At 51.2% G+C, this 18,269-nt stretch overlaps 2 protein-coding genes across 9 annotated transcripts in view; one reads left to right on the top strand and one right to left on the bottom strand.

Moving 5' to 3' along the window:
- Positions 1–8,404, bottom strand: part of Cars2 (cysteinyl-tRNA synthetase 2, mitochondrial) — a 43,594-nt gene extending 35,190 nt beyond the window's left edge. For 2 of the 3 annotated variants that reach the window (XM_021169841.2, XM_021169842.2), the window contains exons 1-3: positions 3,401–3,652; positions 3,159–3,209; positions 489–606 (exon numbers count right to left, since the gene is read on the bottom strand). In XM_021169841.2, the coding sequence (XP_021025500.1) occupies positions 489–606; positions 3,159–3,209; positions 3,401–3,579 (348 nt within the window). In that variant the 5' untranslated portion in view covers positions 3,580–3,652. Of the gene's footprint in view, positions 1–488; positions 607–3,158; positions 3,210–3,400; positions 3,653–8,085 lie in introns of those variants that run through there. The other variant, XM_029480565.2, reaches the window with a different exon arrangement.
- Positions 8,405–8,848: 444 nt separating this feature from the next.
- Ing1 (inhibitor of growth family member 1) lies at positions 8,849–17,485 on the top strand. Of its 6 annotated transcripts, XM_085844219.1 has the most exons (3): positions 9,176–9,287; positions 10,090–10,132; positions 15,662–17,485. In XM_085844219.1, the coding sequence occupies exons 2-3, from the start codon at positions 10,105–10,107 to the stop codon at positions 16,363–16,365; spliced, it is 732 nt and encodes a 243-aa protein (XP_085700345.1). In that variant the 5' UTR covers positions 9,176–9,287; positions 10,090–10,104; the 3' UTR covers positions 16,366–17,485. The 6 variants fall into 6 exon arrangements, with proteins under 6 accessions (XP_021025505.1, XP_029336427.1, XP_021025506.1 ...); XM_021169846.3 differs by lacking the exons at positions 9,176–9,287; positions 10,090–10,132 and adding an exon at positions 8,849–9,065; XM_029480567.2 differs by lacking the exon at positions 10,090–10,132 and having other exon boundaries at positions 9,153–9,291.
- The last annotated feature ends 784 nt before the right edge of the window (positions 17,486–18,269 follow it).

Here is an 18,269-nt window from a genome sequence, read left to right as displayed (position 1 = left end):
TGTGATGGTGAGGGACACATATGCACCTCCTGGTGGTCAAGAGACAAGACTGCAGCACTCCCTAGGCGAGGCTGATCTGAGCTACAGAGGCCAACCTGGGCGACAGGATAAAAGCTTGTGTCTAACAACAAAACAAGAGAAACGTGGAAATGAGGCATTGGAACACAGGGGTGTCCAAGGCCAGAGTCAGGGCCCAGGGGGTCTTGGTAGAGCTGGAGTGAGGCACTCATCACAGGGAGGGACGGGGACAGGGGTCAGAGGACAGTGGACACCCCTGGAGGGGATGCTTCAACACTCTCCACTGACTTAACTTCCCTCACTGGGAAAAAGGTGTGACCTGCCACCGGCTCGGTCTGGTTTTTTTTTTTTGGAGAAGAGTCTTCGGGACACATAAAGGGTCACAGGCGCTAGGAATACATGAAAGTAGACTCAGCAGGGAACAGCTGCTCAGCCACCAGCTTGCCGGTCAGTGTGAGGCTGCTGCTTACCTCGTTAGCTCTCTTGATTATTTTATCATCCACGTCGGTAATGCTCATCGCCATGACCACATTGCATCCAAACACTCTGGTCAGGACCCTCCGGATAATGTCAAATCTAACATAGGAGCTGAAAGAAAAACACCGCCAGGCTGTCTACAACACAGAGTCAACGGCGCTAATTTCCTTATTCTATATTTCGGTTCCTCGACACAGAGTTTCTCTGTATCTGTGCAGCCCTGGCTGTCCTGGAACTCACTCTGTAGACCAGGCTGGCCTCGAACTCAGAGATCCACCTGCCTCTGCCTCCCAAGTGCTGGGATTAAAGGCGTGCGCCACCACTACCTGACCAGTATTTTATTTTTAACCTAGTTTTTTTGTTGTTGTTTTTTGTTTTTCCATACAGGGTTTCCCTGTGTAGCCCTGGCTGTCCTGGAACCAGGCTGGCCTCAAACTTAGAGAGACCTGTCTGCCTCTGCCTGTCAACTACTGGGATTAAGGTGTGCGCCACCATTGCCCAGCTCTTAAAAATTATGTTATTTTTGATTAACTTGTTTTATTTCATGTGCATGTGTTTTGCCTGTGTGTATGTATGTGTACCATGTGTGCATCTGAGCATTACATCATCTCTCCAGGACACAATGTTTACTACTGCTACTATTATAGTGTCTGTGGCATGAATGCTGTGTGTGTGTGTGCCTCTCACACACACAGGAGAGGCAGATGTGCAGAATGTATGTTGAGGTCAGAGGACAGTGTTCGGGGCTTGGTTCTCTCCTTTCACCAAGTGAATCTTGGGGATCAACCTCAGGTCATCAGGTTCCTACAAGAGGTGCCTTGGGGGCTGGCAAGATGGCTCAGTGGGTAAGAGCACCCAACTGCTCTTCCGAAGGTCCAGAGTTCAAATCCCAGCAACCACATGGTGGCTCACAACCATCCATAATGAGATCTGACGCCCTCTTCTGGTGCATCTGAAGACAGCTACAGTGTACTTACATATAATAATAAATAAATTTAAAAAAAAAAAAGGAAAAAGAAAAAAGAAAAAAAGAGGTGCCTTTACCCAGGGAGCCATCTTGTGGGCCCCATCATCATTATTCTTGAAAAGAAATGGGTTACAGTGTAACACGCTACTATGTAACTTCCAAACTGTGTTCTACAGTTGATGCTTGGTTCATAGGGAACTAAGCCAAGTACTTTCTTACAAACTGGGTCCCACCTGGAGGCCCAGAAGGGCCTTGTGAGATGCAACAAAAGCAATTACATCAGTTTGGGGATACTGTATTGCCTTTTTTAAGATTACAGCTGTTGAATGAGTTTGCATGTATTTAAGTGTGTAAAAATTCCTGATACAAAAATGTCAAGACTGTTTTGTTCTTGTTGTTTTAGGTCAGGGTTTCTCTGTGTAGTCCTAGCTGTCCTGGAGCTTGCTCTGTAGACCAGGCTGGCCTCGAACTCACAGAGATCTACCTGCCTTTGCCTCCAGAGCTCTGGCATTAAAGGTGTGCGCCACCACTGCCGAGCAACAAGAGCTTTTTACCACTCTTGTTCTCTCGAATTGTCCACACTACCCCAGTGCTGGAGGCAGAGACAGGTGGACCCTGGGGACAAGCTTCCCGGCCAGCGTGGCCTGTTTGTGGACTTCCAAGGCAGTGAGAGATTCTGTCTCAAAACAGACCGAGGGTAGCACTTGAGAATGACATCTGAGGATGTCCTCTGGCCTCCACACTTGCGTTTCATTTAGGTCTAAAAATACCCAATTAAGGAGGCTGGCGAGATGGCTCAGTGGTTAAGAGCACAGACTGCTCGTCCAAAGGTCCTGAGTTCAAATCCCAGCAACCACATGGTGGCTCACAACCATCCGTAACGAAATCTGATGCCCTCTTTTGGAGTATCTGAGGACAGCTACAGTGTGCTTACATATAATAAATAAATAAATCTTTTTTTAAAAATACCCAATTAAAACTGTGCAAGAGTCAGGCAGTAGGTGTATACCTTTTATCTCAGCACTCCAGCAAAGACAGAGACATCTCTGAGTTTGAGACCAGCCTGGTCTATAAAGTGAGTTTCAGGACAGCCAAGACTACACAGAGAAACTCAGTCTCAAAAACAACAAACAAACAAAAAAGTGCAAGACAACAACTAAAATATCAGGAGATGGGAAATGTCAACAAATACTGCTTCGATGCTCCCTGGAGTCTAGCAAGACAGTATCTGGTCAGTGGGTCAGTGGTGCAGCACTTAGAACACTTGGGGGCACTGTGCTAAGCGGCACTTCATAGACAATTCCAGAAACTGTCACGAAGATGTCATGTTGTTACTTCTGTCTTCACTCAAAATAAGAACCATGATTCCAGCAAGAATGTGATCCGTCCAAAACCAGGCAATGATCCCCCACGGTTGGATTCGGGTCTCTGGACCAACCTTAGAAACATCTAATTCGCAAACAGGTCACTCTCTATTCCTTCACAGCAACTCCCTGAGTGTCCAGACATGAGCAATGGGTATGCAACTCCAAACAGTTATAAAGACCAAAGAGACCAACATTCCGGTGTCTCACAATTCCCAGAATGCAATTATCACTCAGTTCACTTAACAGATTATAAAACAAGCTAACAGTTTACTCTTTGCACAATAAATAACCCTCTGACTTTGTCAAAGGTTCAAATCTAGGAAACTCACCAAGCATGGCCAAGGTGTGCATGGTCGTACACAGTCGGTCCACAGCTATACCTGGGAACATATTAAGATCCACCATGTGAGATATGTAACAAGGAGCCCTAAGTCTTCCTTAACAACCTTCACTGAACACGCGCGGTGTTTAAGTGACGCTCGGGAGACCACGTCAGGCTTTCGGAATTGACTTGCCCCTGCGCACCTTCCCGCCCCGCCTCGCCCCGTCCTGCCTCTCCCGGCGCACGCACCAGGAGACGGCGTCCGAGCGGGCCACGATCAGCGGCTCCTTCCTGCCAGTGAGGCTGTTATGCACCTGCACGCCGGTGTCCTGGCCTTGCGGCCGTTGCCATGACCGCCCGCGCCGCCCGAGACCCAGCGCGGCCCGGAGCAGCGGAGCGCCGGGCCCAGGCCCGCGCGCCCGCAGCATATTGGGGACAGATCCAGCGAACAGGCGGAAAGCAAGATCCTGCAGGCCAGGCCCAGCCCGGCGAACCAGAAGCCACGCCCGTTCCTCACGGGGCTCCGCCCACTCCCGGAAGAGGCTACACTCTGCCTGAAGTCTGGCAATATTTAGGCATTTGGGCACGGTGGCAGCGGAAGAGAGGCGGGAACTTCGAACCCTTCCCCATTTTAGCGCAGATCTCCTCGCCTTTCCTTATGGGTAAATTGGGCTCGGTGTACATCTTTCTGTCTGCTGCTGGGACCCGGTGTGCCCCGCAATATGTACCCAATCTCAGCACACCACTCCAACACACTCTACACCACCCCGCGGTCATCATGTCCTCACTTAAACACCTCAGTATGTCCTAATTTAACACACCCTGTACTCCATCATACGTACAGCATATCTGCAAGTATGTACCTTGCCACAATCAGTACATGTAGATCAATACTACATACCAAACTGCTGTCTGCAACCCTGTACATGCAGTATTTGTGTACTTCTTACTGTTCTATGGGCTTAGAATGAAAGAACCACACCTGGAAATGACCCTTTCCTCAAGAACATGTAACTGGAAATGTCTGCTGGAGAAATGACTGCCCTTCCAGAGGACCCAGGTTTGAGTCCTAGCATTCACACGGCTACTCAAAAGTTTGTAATTCTTGTTCCAAGAGGGTCCAAGGCTTCTTCTGGACTCATCAGACACTACATGCATGTGGTCTGCAGACAGACATCCAGGCAAAAATACCCTTACACATAAGAATAAATCATCTAAAACTTTTTAGAGTCAAAATAGTGGCATCCGTCGATAATCAAAGATTTTGGGAGAGAGATACAGGAGCAGCAATGAGTTCAAGACCTGCCTCAGCTGCAAGAGACCCTGCCTTAAAAACAAATGAAAACAAGAGCAGAAGTCTATCATTCATCTCTTGAGAACTGTTTGGAGTTATGTTCAAATCACCCCCACAAATGCACCCCTATTGGTGGCTTACAAAAGTAAAGAGTCCTTTGCTTGTCCAGTCAAGTCTGTCTGATACTAAGCATGCTCAGGTCTTTCAGTATTTTTGGTCCCCCTCCCCTTTTTTTTTTTTTTTTTTTTTTTTGGTTTTTCGAGACAGGGTTTCTCTGTGTAGCCCTGGCTGTCCTGGAACTCACTCTGTAGATCAGGCTGGCCTCGAACTCAGAAATCCACCTGCCTCTGCCTCCTGAGTGCTGCTGGGATTAAAGACGTGTGCCACCACGCCCAGCCTCCCCCCCCCCACTTTTTTTTTGATGCTCTCTTGAAAGGCAAATGATTGGCAGACATGTTGTTCCCTACTTTTTTCCTGAAAATTCTGTCCTCTAACTGCTTGCCCGAAGCTAGACTTCCAGGTAATACACTGTGTTCTATGCACTATGGTAGTCAAATTTGTGGTCTCCAAATGTCCCAAGTTCTCCAGGAATATCATTCTTCCTTGCAGTTACCTGCCATCGTGACAGTTTGTCATTGTAAATGTGTGTGCACTTATTTGTCTCACTTCTGTAGCAATGTGAACATCTCTTTCCGTACCCTGCACCCCAGTTGCTGAGCAACGGTTTCACTCAGTAGCCCAGGCTGACTCTAGCCTACCTGGCTTTAAACCCCTCCTGCCTCAGTCTCCCCCAGTTTGGGGACTACAAGTGTGAGCTTGTCCCTCTCCTTCAGTACGGAACTGTAAATTGAACTCCTTGCTGTATCCCACAAATTCAGCAAGGAGCTTGGCCTGAGAAAGTACCCCCAAACTTCCTGTGCGGGCAGTGAGATCCCTGATAGAGAAAGCTTTGCCTCCGATATGAGGTGTGTCTGTTTAAAACCCAGAACCCGCAGGCCAGAATGCAGAAGCCCAGGGAAGAGCCAGGGCCGGCAGTTTAGAAAAACAGCTCTAGGAAGTCTGGGAGCCAAACCTTCCATGATTTTGAATGGCTGGCATGTTTGGCTTGGCCACAGGAGATCATGGTTTCAAAACCAACAATGGTGTTTTCTGTCTGCTGCAAAGCCAACTCTCATGTGTTCCACCTCAACTGGCAAAAAGTCTGCTCCTTGTTAAGCCTTCGGAGAGTCCTTCAGACATTTGTGGGATGTGTGTGATGGCTCCCACCTGTGATCCTAGAACCTGTAGGGAGGCTCAAGCTAAGCTCAAGCTAAAACTCTTCAGGGGTTTGAGACCAGCCTGGGACTCCATGGGAGTTCTGGTCCAGCCTGAAGTATAGTATTAACCTATCTTTAAAAAAAAATGTAGCTGGGCATGGTGGCGCATGCCTTTAATCCCAGCACTCGGGAGGCAGAGGCAGGCGGATTTCTGAGTTCAAGGCCAGCCTGGTCTACAAAGTGAGTGCCAGGACAGCCAGGGCTACAGAGAAACCCTGTCTCGAAAAACCAAAAAAAAAAAAAAAAAAAATTTGTAGGGGCTGAAGAGATGGCTCAGGAGTTAAGAGGACTGGCTGCCGTTCCATAGTATTCTGGTTTGATTCCCAGCATCCACATAGCAGCTCTCAACTGCCTGTAACTCCAGTTCCAGATCTGATGCCGCCTTCTAGCTTCTACAGACACTGCGTGCACACGCTTACACAGACACACATGCAGACAAAACATCCATACACAGATTATAAAATATCTTAATAAAAAAAAAAAAAAAAACAGAAAGTGGGCTGGTGAGGTGGCTCAGTGAGTAAGAGCACCGACTGCTCTTCCGAAGGTCCAGAGTTCAAATCCCAGCAACCACATGGTGGCTCACAACCATCCGTAACGAGATCTGATGCCCACTTCTGGAGTGTCTGAAGACACTCAGTGTCTTCACTCACTACAGTGTACTTACATAAATAGATCTTTAAAAAAAAAACAGAAAATGATAAATATAACCCACTCGCTGATGCTTAAATGTGTGCTTAAACGTGCAATCCTCCTGTGTATTGAACTTGTGCACAGACTGTTTGGGTGAATTGATGAATCAGGGTGATTTATCACAATAATACCTCAGAGAAAACCCAGTTCAAGTCACCACCCTTAAAAAAATTACATTTATTTATATATGTATGACAATGTGGAGGTCAGAGGACACATTGGGGGGGTTCCTTTCTACCATGTGGGGATCACAGGGAGTGAACTCAAGTTGTCAGGCTTGATGGGCTTTTCCAGCTGAGCCATCTTGCTGGGCCCAGGCCTATTTCTTATAAATCAAAAAGCCTGCATACAGTATGAGGTCAGCCTAGTATACAGAGCTAGAGTCCCAGGACAGCTAAGGATATGCAGAGAAACCCTGTCTTAAACAAACAAACAAGCAAACAACCACATAAAACAAAACTACACATGTAGCTACAGGCTCCCGGAAGTGAGAAAAGAAAGTAGACATTTAGCAGGAGGGTGCCCAGTGTCCCTAAAGCCTTGCAAGGGAGATACCTCCAACCAGGAACCACTGCAAGGAGTCCCTCATTCATGTTTTGTCAGACTCTCTCTGGGGTGATGTTCATTGCTTCCCTACTTTCTGCTGTACAGAAATAGGTTTTCTTAAAAATTGTACTTATTCACTTAGTGTGTATGGAGCAGGAGGGTACATGGGACATGGTGCTTATACGGAGACCAGAGGACCAACTCTGTGATCTGCGTTCAATCTCTCCTTTCACCATGTAGATTCAAGGGTTAATTCAGGTTAACTCGGCCATCTCCCTAGCCTTTGCTTCTCTATACAGTATAAAAAAGCTTGATGTAAGTTAATTTTATCAATTGGTCTTTTGAGCTTGCTCAGAAAGCCAGTTTATAAAGCTAATTAGTACACAATTGCCAATCTATTTCCAGAATGTAAAAACATAGTAGTTAGCATGTGACAGGCACTTGTGAAATAATTCTGGTCAATTGAATAAAATATCTTTTGGGTTTGTGTGTCCATGAATTCAATAAACACGATGGAATGGTTATTAAAGCGTGTGTAACTCTGAAAGATAACCAGGTTCAAACTCCAGCTTGGTTATCTTTGAAAAAGGTCAATATTCCTAATCTTCATTAAATCTAGATAAATGTTCATTCATGGCCCAACGCACGCTGCGACCAAAATACCTGTTTCTTAATTGCTATTGTGCCTTTAAACTGGTTATGAGATCTGAGGAAAAGGCCACATTTCATATTCCGTTCTGTACCCCTCTCCACACTTAATTACACGTCGTGTTCTCAAGCCATGCAGTTAGCCTTTTGTGCAACTATTTTCTACTGGCAATTACGTGGAAAAACTTCATTATTCTGGTTTTGACTAGGGCTGAAAGCAGTTGGTTCTGCTAGTAAAAACCAGCACCAGACAGCCAAGCGAACTTTCTCCTGCAGAAATGCACTGCCCTGTGCTTCACAAGCAACGACCCAATCTGAACGATCTAACTCAACTGACAGTCTCTGGCTGCATTATGACCCTCCACAATATTCTATTTAAGATATACTGCGTTGGAAATGTCGTAGATGTCACGGGGTTGCATGGAGTACTTTCACACCTGCCGAAGGGGGGTAGGGTGTCACAGTGTTTCCTGAGCCTGTTCCAAATCCTTTCCAATTACATCCTCTAGTTCTGAAGCGGTGAGTCTTGTTCTGCCGGAGGATGAATGCCCGAGGCTGAAACACTGCAAACTCCAGGTGGCTGTAGGCTGTGAGCTGACCCGGCGCAGCAGAGACACCGCAGGCGAGGCAGAGCGTCACCAGCCCTGCGCACCTGAGGCCACAGCGGCGGGTCCACCACTCTCGCCCAGGCGGCCGAGCAAGATTGAGGACCTGGGACTCACAGGGGCGAGCAGGACAGCCGCACCACAGACCCAGCCATACAAAGGCGCGAATGTGGCGACCGCAGGCCAGGCTCCGCCCCAGGGCGGTGCCTAGGCAGGAAGAGGGCGGGACCGCCGGGGCCCGTCGCCTAGGCAACCCCTCGCTCTGCCCGGGCTTTTCAGAAAGCCCTAAACCCGGCAGCTGTGGGGGAAGGGCGGGATGGGAAGCTGAAGGTTGTGCTCCCCTGCAGGAGCACACCGCGGTGCCTGCTGCCAACTCAGTGTGGCGAGGACACGGGCAGCCTCAGATGCGGCAGGGAGGGGAAGAGCTAGCTAGGATCAGAGAAGAGCTGCTCCCGCCAGCCCGCCCACCGTAGATCTCCGCGCTGAAAAGAGCACCCCTCGGGGGCCCCTTTGTCTCCAGGCCATTCCAAACCCAGCACCGGGAGGCGACACAAAGGGACGATGGGCGCGGAAGGCGCAGGCGCGTGGAGGCGCCGAGGATGCTGGGAGTGGTGGTCCCTTTGCGCGTCGATAGCTGCCCTCCCGCGCGGGTCCGCATCCATCGCCAGGGAGCTGCGCCTGCGCGTCCACTTCCGCCTCGCTCGGCTCCGCCCGCTCGTCCCTCCTCGAAGAGGACAGCTCTCTAATACTAGGCGTGCGGGGGGCGTTGCCGATCCCACCACACCTCCTTCTCGTCCAGATTGGCCGCAGAGGTAAGAGTCGCAAGGGGATTGGCTGACGCCGTTGCCATTTCTGTTCGGGGGCCCTATTTATACCGCGCTAGGAGGCGGGGGAATGCAGTTAACCCAGCGGAGGGTGGCTCTTCTCTGCATAGTCGGTTTGAAGGCAGCGATCTGGAGGCTCGTCCGGCCCCGGCGTGTCTCGAGGAGCAGGCTCCCACCCCGCGGTTCCCGGCCGGCGTGCGGCTCCGCCCAGTAGGTCCGCCACCGAGTGTCAAACTCCTAGTAAAGTTTCGCGTCGCCGGTCTCCCCTGCCTAGGCGACCCCGCCGCTGTCCCCTCGGCGACCCTGGCCCCCAGCGACAATGACAGGCCACGCCCCCGCGCGGGCCGGCCTCGCGCCCCGCCGCCCCCCGGCCCGGGACGGTGAGGGGCGTGAATGCGGTGGGGGCGGGGCCGCCTCCGGGAGGAGGGGTGGCGGGGCGCATGCGCGCTGCGCGCGGGGCTGAATGTTTCCCAAGTGTTTGAAACTGGTATTTGGGTTTTCCACGTTGGACAAGTGCGGCGAGGCGGGCGGCGGAGCGCGCCCTTCCCGCAGCCGGCCCAGCTCTCTCCGCTCTCTACGCTGGTGGCGGGTGGGCGGCGGTGGCCGGCCCTCTTTGGGTGTGTGCGCGCTAGTACGCACGGCCCCCCGCGCCGCCCGCCGCCTGGGAGGGGGCCTGCACGGCCGGCGGGGTGTGCGCTTGAGCTTCGGCCGCCGCGGCCCGCGCCTGCAGGCGCCGGGGTCCCCGCGGCCCCGGAGGCGGCGCGGCAGGCGCCAGATGTAGCCGCCGGCCAGCCCGGCCGGAGCGGCGGGGGGGCGCGGAAGGGCGAGAGAGCTTTGCATTTTGCAGTGCTGCTTGAGGGGGGCGGGGGGTGGAGGAAGCGGAAAGCCGCCGAATCGCCGGGGACCTCCGGGGTGAACCATGTTGAGTCCTGCCAACGGGGAGCAGATCCACCTGGTGAACTATGTGGAGGATTACCTGGACTCAATCGAGTCACTGCCTTTCGACCTGCAGAGGAACGTCTCGCTGATGCGGGAGATCGACGCCAAATACCAAGGTACGGCGGGTGATGGATGGGCGGGGGCGGCCGCGTCCATCCCTGGGTCCCGGCGGCGAGGCTGACCGGTCCTGCTGGAGCCGGAGCGCCCGGTAGCGTCCTCGGAGGGCTAGGAACAAAAGGTCTGGAGCGCCTTTGATACGCCGAGGTCCTTGTGTACCGAGCTCCGGGACATGGAGAAGGAAGGAGCGCGAACGGCTGGCTGCAAGGCTGCGCGACCAAAGCGCTCTTTGTAGTGAAGTGATGAGGCGGTGCTGCGGGGGAGGGGGCGCGGGGCTCGGCCGCGTCCTCGGGGAGGGGGTGAAGGCGGCCGCGCGAGGTAGAGTGCTATGCGGGCGCCGCGGCCGTAGGGCGCGGGCACCCGGCTGGAGAGAGGGCTGCGGGCCGTACTCCGGCGGACCTGAGTGCGGGTCCGGAGAGTCGCCGCCTCCCGCCAGGTTCTGATTCTAAGTGTTACATAAAGTACTGGGCAGTCCTGACTCGGGGTCGCGCGATCGCCCAGGCCCTGCTCTCCTGGGCCCTCTCTTGGCTCTGGACACGGCTCCGGGCCGACTGCGAGGGGCGCCGGCGCGGTGTGTCTTGCGGAGGAAGAGGGTGAAAGGGAGGATCGCAGCGGACTAGGTGTACGACTGCGCTGCGATCGGTGGACGCGAGCTGGGCTCTGGCTGGAGAGGAGCGGGGCAGGTGAGGGACCTGCAGCCCACCCGAAGACCCGGGCTGCCCAGAGTGGCGAAGAGGCGGAGCCTGCGTGCCCGCCGGGAACTGTTGGCTGTTGGGGAAACTTTGCTGCGAGGTCAGGGGGCTCTGTTTTGAACGTGGATGGCCGCTCAGAGTTTACTCTTGTTTACAGAACTGCGCAGCAGGGAAACGGAAGAGTTGGGGGTGGTGGAGGGCCACTGCCCAGCACTACATACAGAGACATGCTGGGGAAAGCGCCCCTGCGCGCTCTATCCGAGATGCAGCTTCGCAGCTCGGTTTATAGGAGAGTAATTAGCATATTGCGGAACGTTCCGCCTCTGCGGCCCTTTGATTGGTCGCAACATCCCCCGTGGAATGTCCTTATCATTGTGCTACGGAGTCATTGGGGGGCGGGCAGCATGGGGGCGGGCTTTGCTCGGGACTCGCTCCAGTCTGTGTTTCCGCTGTCTGCTTTTTTCTTTTTTTTTTTTTTTTTTCTCTCTGTGGAAGAGGGCCGGGCGGAGGGAGGAGGTGAGTTGATTTGAATGTCTTCGGGTCGCCGGTCCTCTGGCCTTGGGTTGGCTCCTGTCGCTGCTGGGGCGGGCCATCGTCTCTGGCTCTGCGCGCTGATTGGTGTAGCTCCTGCTCTCCGCCCTCAGCGTCGTCGACTCACATAGGCCTCGGGCGGGGCGGGGCAGGGCGGGGCGCGCTTCCTGAGTCTCCTAGGCTAGAGTAGATCGCGGCCACTTTCCGGCCGCGGGGCTATGGCGGCGGTGGCCTCCGGGAGGCTGCTGCGCTTACCTTCTCTTCTCTGGCTCCCCGCGGGAGCCTCTCTGATCGCTTGTCGCGTTTCCGGTAGGCTTGAGTGAGCGGGAGTGCCTCGGTCGGGACTGCGGGTCTGTGTGTCCGGTGCTGTCCTCCTGCGGGCTCGTATGTCCGAATGGCTCTAGAATATTCAAGTCCTTGCTCAAAACTACTGTTGGCAGACCGAGTTTTTGACGGCCGCCTTAGTGCTTCAGACGTAGACGAGTTCGAAAGGAGGGTCTATGGTTTGGTTGTAAATGGAGTTTGTTGCTTGAATCACTTTTCAAATATTATAGAAAATACCCTCAGGAAGCAATGCCTCTTTCTTAAGCGCAACCTTATATAAAGTTAAAGTGGCTTAAAGTAGTTGGACAGACTAGATGGAACTGCAGGCCCATTTAGTCACTACCTTTATCCTTGTTGGTACTTAATGGTGGCCCAGCAGCAGGCTGAGGCTGAGCTGGCCGGTGCCTCCCTATGTGGAAGTAGTGCTGTCCTTGTTTGTTGCTTTTACCAACATCTTTGTTTTTATCAAATATTTTACGTAGGGTAACTAAAAATCGGTGTTATTGTGTGGGCTCCACAATAGCTTCTGGTAAGTTTTTGATGGCATTTTTCTCCACAAGCTTCACCTGGATTAAGGCTGGAAGAAGCAGTTATTTACATTTAAATTAGCAACTCGTAGAATTACTCTTCTACAAAATACCGATATAATCTTTGAAATATTGCTGGGTGTGATGGCATGTGCCAGAGATCCCAGTTGGAGACAGGACCGGCTCTGATTGTATGTCATTTAACCCAGGATGGAGCTCAAAAAACAATTTGCTATTGGTTTTGTTACGTTTCCTCACTGGCCTGGAACTCTTAAAGAGCCACTTGCCCCGCCTTCTAGTATTAAAGGTGTGCGCCGTCATGCTCCAAAATGTGTGTCTTAGGTTGTCTTTGGTAAGTTAAGTCAGTCGACTTAACTAGAAACTTCCTTTTAGATACTAGGACTGTACATGCCTCCTGGGGGTGGGGGGAGTATCTGTCTGTTGTTATTCCATGAATAATGCCTTGCAGAACCTGTATGTAGCCTTACCTGTTGAGATACTTCAGTGTCAGCCCTTGTGTTGTCTTCTAGGGTTTTGTTGGTGTGAGTGCGTGTTTTGAAACAGGGTCTTGATAAGTAGCTCTGGCCAGCCTGGAACTCTAAAGAGGTTTGACCCTGCCTGAATTGCTGTTTCCTGTCAGAGAAGCACAGAGTAGGGAGGCGGTGAATTTCTAGGTATCCTCTCTGACTGCCAGCCCGTCCACACAAGCATCTCTAGTAATTCCTTTAATAGATGGCAAAAAGGTCTCAAGGAAAATCTGATACCATTTACTGTTTGAGAGAAATACTCTTGGAGTTTTCTGGTATGTCCCAAGTTTCAAAAACAAATAGTTTTTCCTTTGCACACACAGAATTTTTTTGGAGGCGTGGGTGGTTAATCAATTTGGCTTTGAGGTAATCCACTTAGGGCAGAATTTTTTTTTCTTCTGTTCACTTTTGTTTTTAAAACGACCAATGTTTTTGTTAGTTTCTGACATTTGAAGTGTTCTTTGACATCTCTGGCTGGAGATCCTTTGCCATAGTCCTTTGTACTACATACTGCAGCACCCACTCTCTAGGGTTTCCCTCTGTCAGCATTTACCCATTTCTCTAGTTTCTTGTCATCGGTCTTAGACTAATTTGGCGTCAGTACAAAGGGTCTCGGCTTACTTGACACACAGAGGTTCGTCATACTTAGATAGAAGCACACAGAGATGGGCTTGGCTCCTCTGAGGCTTCGGTAGTGTTAATTCCACAGGCTGGGCAGTCGTCAGCTGTTCCTGTGAAGCACTGTTAATGCTCGTCACCCCTCAAACACAAGGGCCTTCTCAGGCCGTGGCAGTGGACTACTGCAGAGCCGAGTCCAGAAAGCACCCAAGCCTCCCAGAGACTCTGTGTACAAAGGAAAAACTCTGCTTCTGACACGTGTGACCCAAGCTGTCCTCACACCTGTGACCCTGGCTGTCCTCACACCTGTGACCCAAGCTGTCCTCACACCTGTGACCCTGGCTGTCCTCACACCTGTGACCCTGACTGTCCTCACACCTGTGACCCTGACTGTCCTCACACCTGTGACCCTGGCTGTCCTCACACCTGTGACCCTGACTGTCCTCACACCTGTGACCCTGGCTGTCCTCACACCTGTGACCCTGGCTGTCCTCACACCTGTGACCCTGGCTGTCCTCACACCTGTGACCCTGGCTGTCCTCACACCTGTGACCCTGACTGTCCTCACACCTGTGACCCTGGCTGTCCTCACACCTGTGACCCTGGCTGTCCTCACACCTGTGACCCTGACTGTTCTCACACCTGTGACCCTGGCTGTCCTCACACCTGTGACCCTGGCTGTCCTCACACCTGTGACCCTGACTGTCCTCACACCTGTGACCCTGGCTGTTCTCACACCTGTGACCCTGGCTGTTCTCACACCTGTGACCCTGGCTGTTCTCACACCTGTGACCCTGGCTGTCCTCACACCTGTGACCCTGGCTGTCCTCACACCTGTGACCCTGGCTGTCCTCACACCTGTGACCCTGACTGTCCTCACACCTGTGACCCTGGCTGTCCTCACACCTGTGACCCTGACTGTCCTCACACCTGTGACCCTGACTGTCCTCACACCTGTGACCCTGGCTGTCCTCACACCTGTGACCCTGACTGTCCTCACACCTGTGACCCTGACTGTCCTCACACCTGTGACCCTGGCTGTCCTCACACCTGTGACCCTGACTGTCCTCACACCTGTGACCCTGACTGTCCTCACACCTGTGACCCTGACTGTCCTCACACCTGTGACCCTGACTGTCCTCACACCTGTGACCCTGGCTGTCCTCACACCTGTGACCCTGACTGTCCTCACACCTGTGACCCTGGCTGTCCTCACACCTGTGACCCTGGCTGTCCTCACACATGCCACCTTCAGGCTGTCCTCACACTTGGGCTCCTTCTGGGCACATGAGTCCTAGAATTAGGAACTACACTGGGCTGAATTCTTTGTTTTCTACTTCTAAGCATGCAGACATATTTTTAGTTTTCCTAAGAAGGATTTAGTTTTCAAAATGGTATTCTTGAGTACTTGGGAGATAGAGGCAGGCTGGCCTCTATAGGTTCCAGGACAACCAGGGCTACAAAGAGAGACAGAGCCGGGCGTGGTGGCGCACGCCTTTAATCCCAGCACTCGGGAGGCAGAGGCAGGCGGATTTCTGAGTTCGAGGCCAGCCTGGTCTACAAAGTGAGTGCCAGGACAGCCAGGGCTATACAGAGAAACCCTGTCTCGAAAAAAAACCAAAAAAAAAAAAACAAAACAAAAAAAAAAACAAAAAACAAAAAAAAAACAAAGAGAGACAGTTTTTTAAAAATTGTGAGCAATAGATTACAGTGTTATGTGTTGTAAAGTGAAATCTATCACTTTGGTTTTAAAGCTGGGTTGCCTTGTTTATTGCCACCAAACATTCTTGTTTTCAGCGACACAGACTATCAAGCTAGAGTAGTCATGGGGACCATAAGCAGAGGGCTTCTGTCTGTGTGGCATCATGGTCTAATCGGCATGCTTTTCTGTAGAGTATTCTAGACGCTGAGATACCTTTGATCCCACCTGGGGAGACAGGGATCCCTGGGGCTCATTTGTGCTCCAGAGTCAGTAAGACTGTCTCAGATTAGGTGGTCAGCAATATTCGAACTCAAAGAAATACAGAATAAAAACTTGTAAGTTATTGCAGAGATATTTGAACAGAAATTGTGGCAGTTGTGGCAGTGGTGGTGAAGGAAAGGTTCAGGCTGAAACACTTTACCTAACGTTGAACTGTTATTCAACATCTCAGCCTCTCGAAGTGGGACCTGTGGCCTAAACCAGTCAGGCACACTTGGCTAAGCTGTTTCTGCCCCTGTGCTGAGAGTATAGAAGAGGCCTCTGTGGTTGGGGTGGGGTCTCTGCAGGGTCCCAGTGGGTTTGTAACGCCTTTCACTTCTGTCTGCAGAGATCCTGAAGGAGCTGGACGACTACTATGAGAAGTTCAAACGGGAGACAGACGGCACCCAGAAGCGCCGGGTACTGCACTGCATCCAGAGGGCCCTGATCCGCAGCCAGGAGCTGGGCGATGAGAAGATCCAGATCGTGAGCCAGATGGTGGAGCTGGTGGAGAACCGCAGCAGGCAGGTGGACAGTCACGTGGAGCTCTTCGAAGCACACCAGGACATCAGTGACGGCACTGGTGGCAGCGGCAAGGCGGGCCAGGACAAGTCGAAGAGTGAGGCCATCACACAGGCAGATAAGCCGAATAACAAGCGGTCCAGGAGGCAGCGAAACAATGAGAATCGAGAGAACGCATCGAATAATCACGACCATGATGACATCACCTCAGGAACGCCCAAGGAGAAGAAAGCAAAAACCTCAAAGAAGAAGAAACGCTCCAAGGCCAAAGCAGAGAGGGAAGCGTCTCCTGCCGACCTTCCCATTGACCCCAACGAGCCCACGTACTGTCTGTGCAACCAGGTCTCCTACGGGGAGATGATCGGCTGTGACAATGATGAATGCCCCATCGAGTGGTTCCACTTCTCCTGCGTGGGGCTCAACCATAAACCAAAGGGCAAGTGGTACTGCCCCAAGTGCCGTGGGGAGAGCGAGAAGACCATGGACAAAGCCCTGGAGAAGTCCAAGAAAGAGAGGGCTTACAACAGGTAGTGAGTGGACGTTCACCCGTGGTCAGTGACACAGCCACCAGTGTGTTTATGATGTCGCTGCCTTCGTGGAAGTCCGAGGGCAGTTAGATGAGTATTTTAGAGAACGTTAGCCGTGCCTCCTCTCCTCGGATGGCGGAGACAGCCTGCGTCTTCACGGTGTACCTTGTTCCCAGACTGGGTCTGCAGAGCCGCAATTTAGAAACTACAATACAGGTTCGAATTAACCGTGTCAGCGAGTGTCAGACTGATTTTGGGGGTTGGAGAGTGACTTGGAAGTAAGCTAACAGCTGTATAAAGAAGAGATTTCATTTGGCTGTTTTAACAAAAATGTTACGGTTTACAAAAAAAAAAAATTAGCCAGGTTGCTAAAGTACAGCAAGCGTGCTTCTTGCTACCATAATGTATATCCACACGACAAGTTGGTGGTCTAAAGTCTAAATATTATTATTTTTTAAAGAGGTAAATGGGTAAATTTTACATGACATATTTTATACATGGCCTATTCCCTAACTGGCCATTTTTAATGACTGGGTACATTTTTAATAGGTCAGACACAAGTGGTCCAGGCAGTGGGTCCGAGTCTTGCCTTTGCTACCCTAGGTCATGGTGTAGCCACCTTTAACTTATATGAAGTGTATAAATGTACATCTTGCCCCTGCTGTATCATAACCGGAAGTGCAGCCTGGTGCTGTTAATGAAGCCAAGGTGTGCATCCTGCTGCGTGTGTGAGCTGTATAGATGTTGCGTCAAGAAATAAATGAAACTTGGCCAGTTTGTTTCTTTAGCATTTAATTTTAACATACAAATAATTTTAAATTTTTGTCTTAAAAATTTATACACCAGCAGTTTAGACAAAGCCTTAAGCAAATTGTATATTATTGATCTCACGTAATAAGGAAGTAGGCATTCTGTCCATGCCAGCAAATACATGTCAAAGGTGTTTAGACCAGAGGTTAGGACGTGACTGTGCTTGTGAGGTCCAGCCCCACCATCTGTTTTTGTATGGCCTGTGAGCTAAGAATGGTCTCTATGTTTCTGAGTGGTTTTTAAAATCACATTTCATGATACATGAAGTCCTATGAAATGAAGATTCGCGTGTCTATAAATAAAGACTCATTGGAACACCATCCATGTTTATTTCCTTATGTGCTGCCTGTGGCTGCTTGTGTAAGACCTAGACCCGCTCTTTGCAGAGATCACCTACTGACAGCTGACGTCAGCGACCTGTCAGTGGCATGTGCGCTTCACTGCCCGCTTACTGGAGCCCAGCAGATCTTCATGCCTGGGTGCTGTGTGCCTTGCTTGAAATCTGAGTATGTTGAAGTGTTCTACAGAGTATGTGGGGTCCAGGCCTGGTCACTGTAGAGTCACTGTGGCTCTTGTGTTATGTACAGTGTACATTGTAGCTGTTTACTGATGCCTTGGAGAACTTTTCTTACCTTGGGCATATATTCAGTTTTCTGGCCAGGTATAGTGATGGCACACACCTTTAATCCCAGCACTTGGAAGGCAGTGGCAGGTGGATCTCTTGAATTTGAGGCCAGCCTGGTCTACAGAGTGAGTCCCAGGACAGCCAGGGCTACACAGAGAAACCTTGTCTTGGAAAAATTAAAAAAAAAGAAGGCAGAAGGGTCAGAGGGTAAGAGCACCAGGACTCAGTGTTGAGTCCCAGCACCCACATGGCTCAGGGGAACCTCTGTCTTATTCTCACACCTTGGGCACCTCTGGTGCAGCTGCATTTATGAAGGGAAGATACTCAGACCTAAAAAAGTTTTAAATTAACAAAAATAAACAGTTGATTCAGTGGCAGACAAAGATCTCTGAGTTTGGGGGCAGCCTGGGCTACACAGTGAAGTTCAGTCCAGCCTGGGCTATTACACAGTGAGACCTTGGCTCAAAGGGGGG

This window comes from Mus caroli, unplaced genomic scaffold, assembly GCF_978045245.1.
Source record: "Mus caroli unplaced genomic scaffold, Mus_caroli_1 scaffold_10, whole genome shotgun sequence".
Lineage (NCBI taxonomy): Eukaryota > Metazoa > Chordata > Mammalia > Rodentia > Muridae > Mus > Mus caroli.
This window is presented reverse-complemented; position numbering and strand designations above follow the sequence as displayed.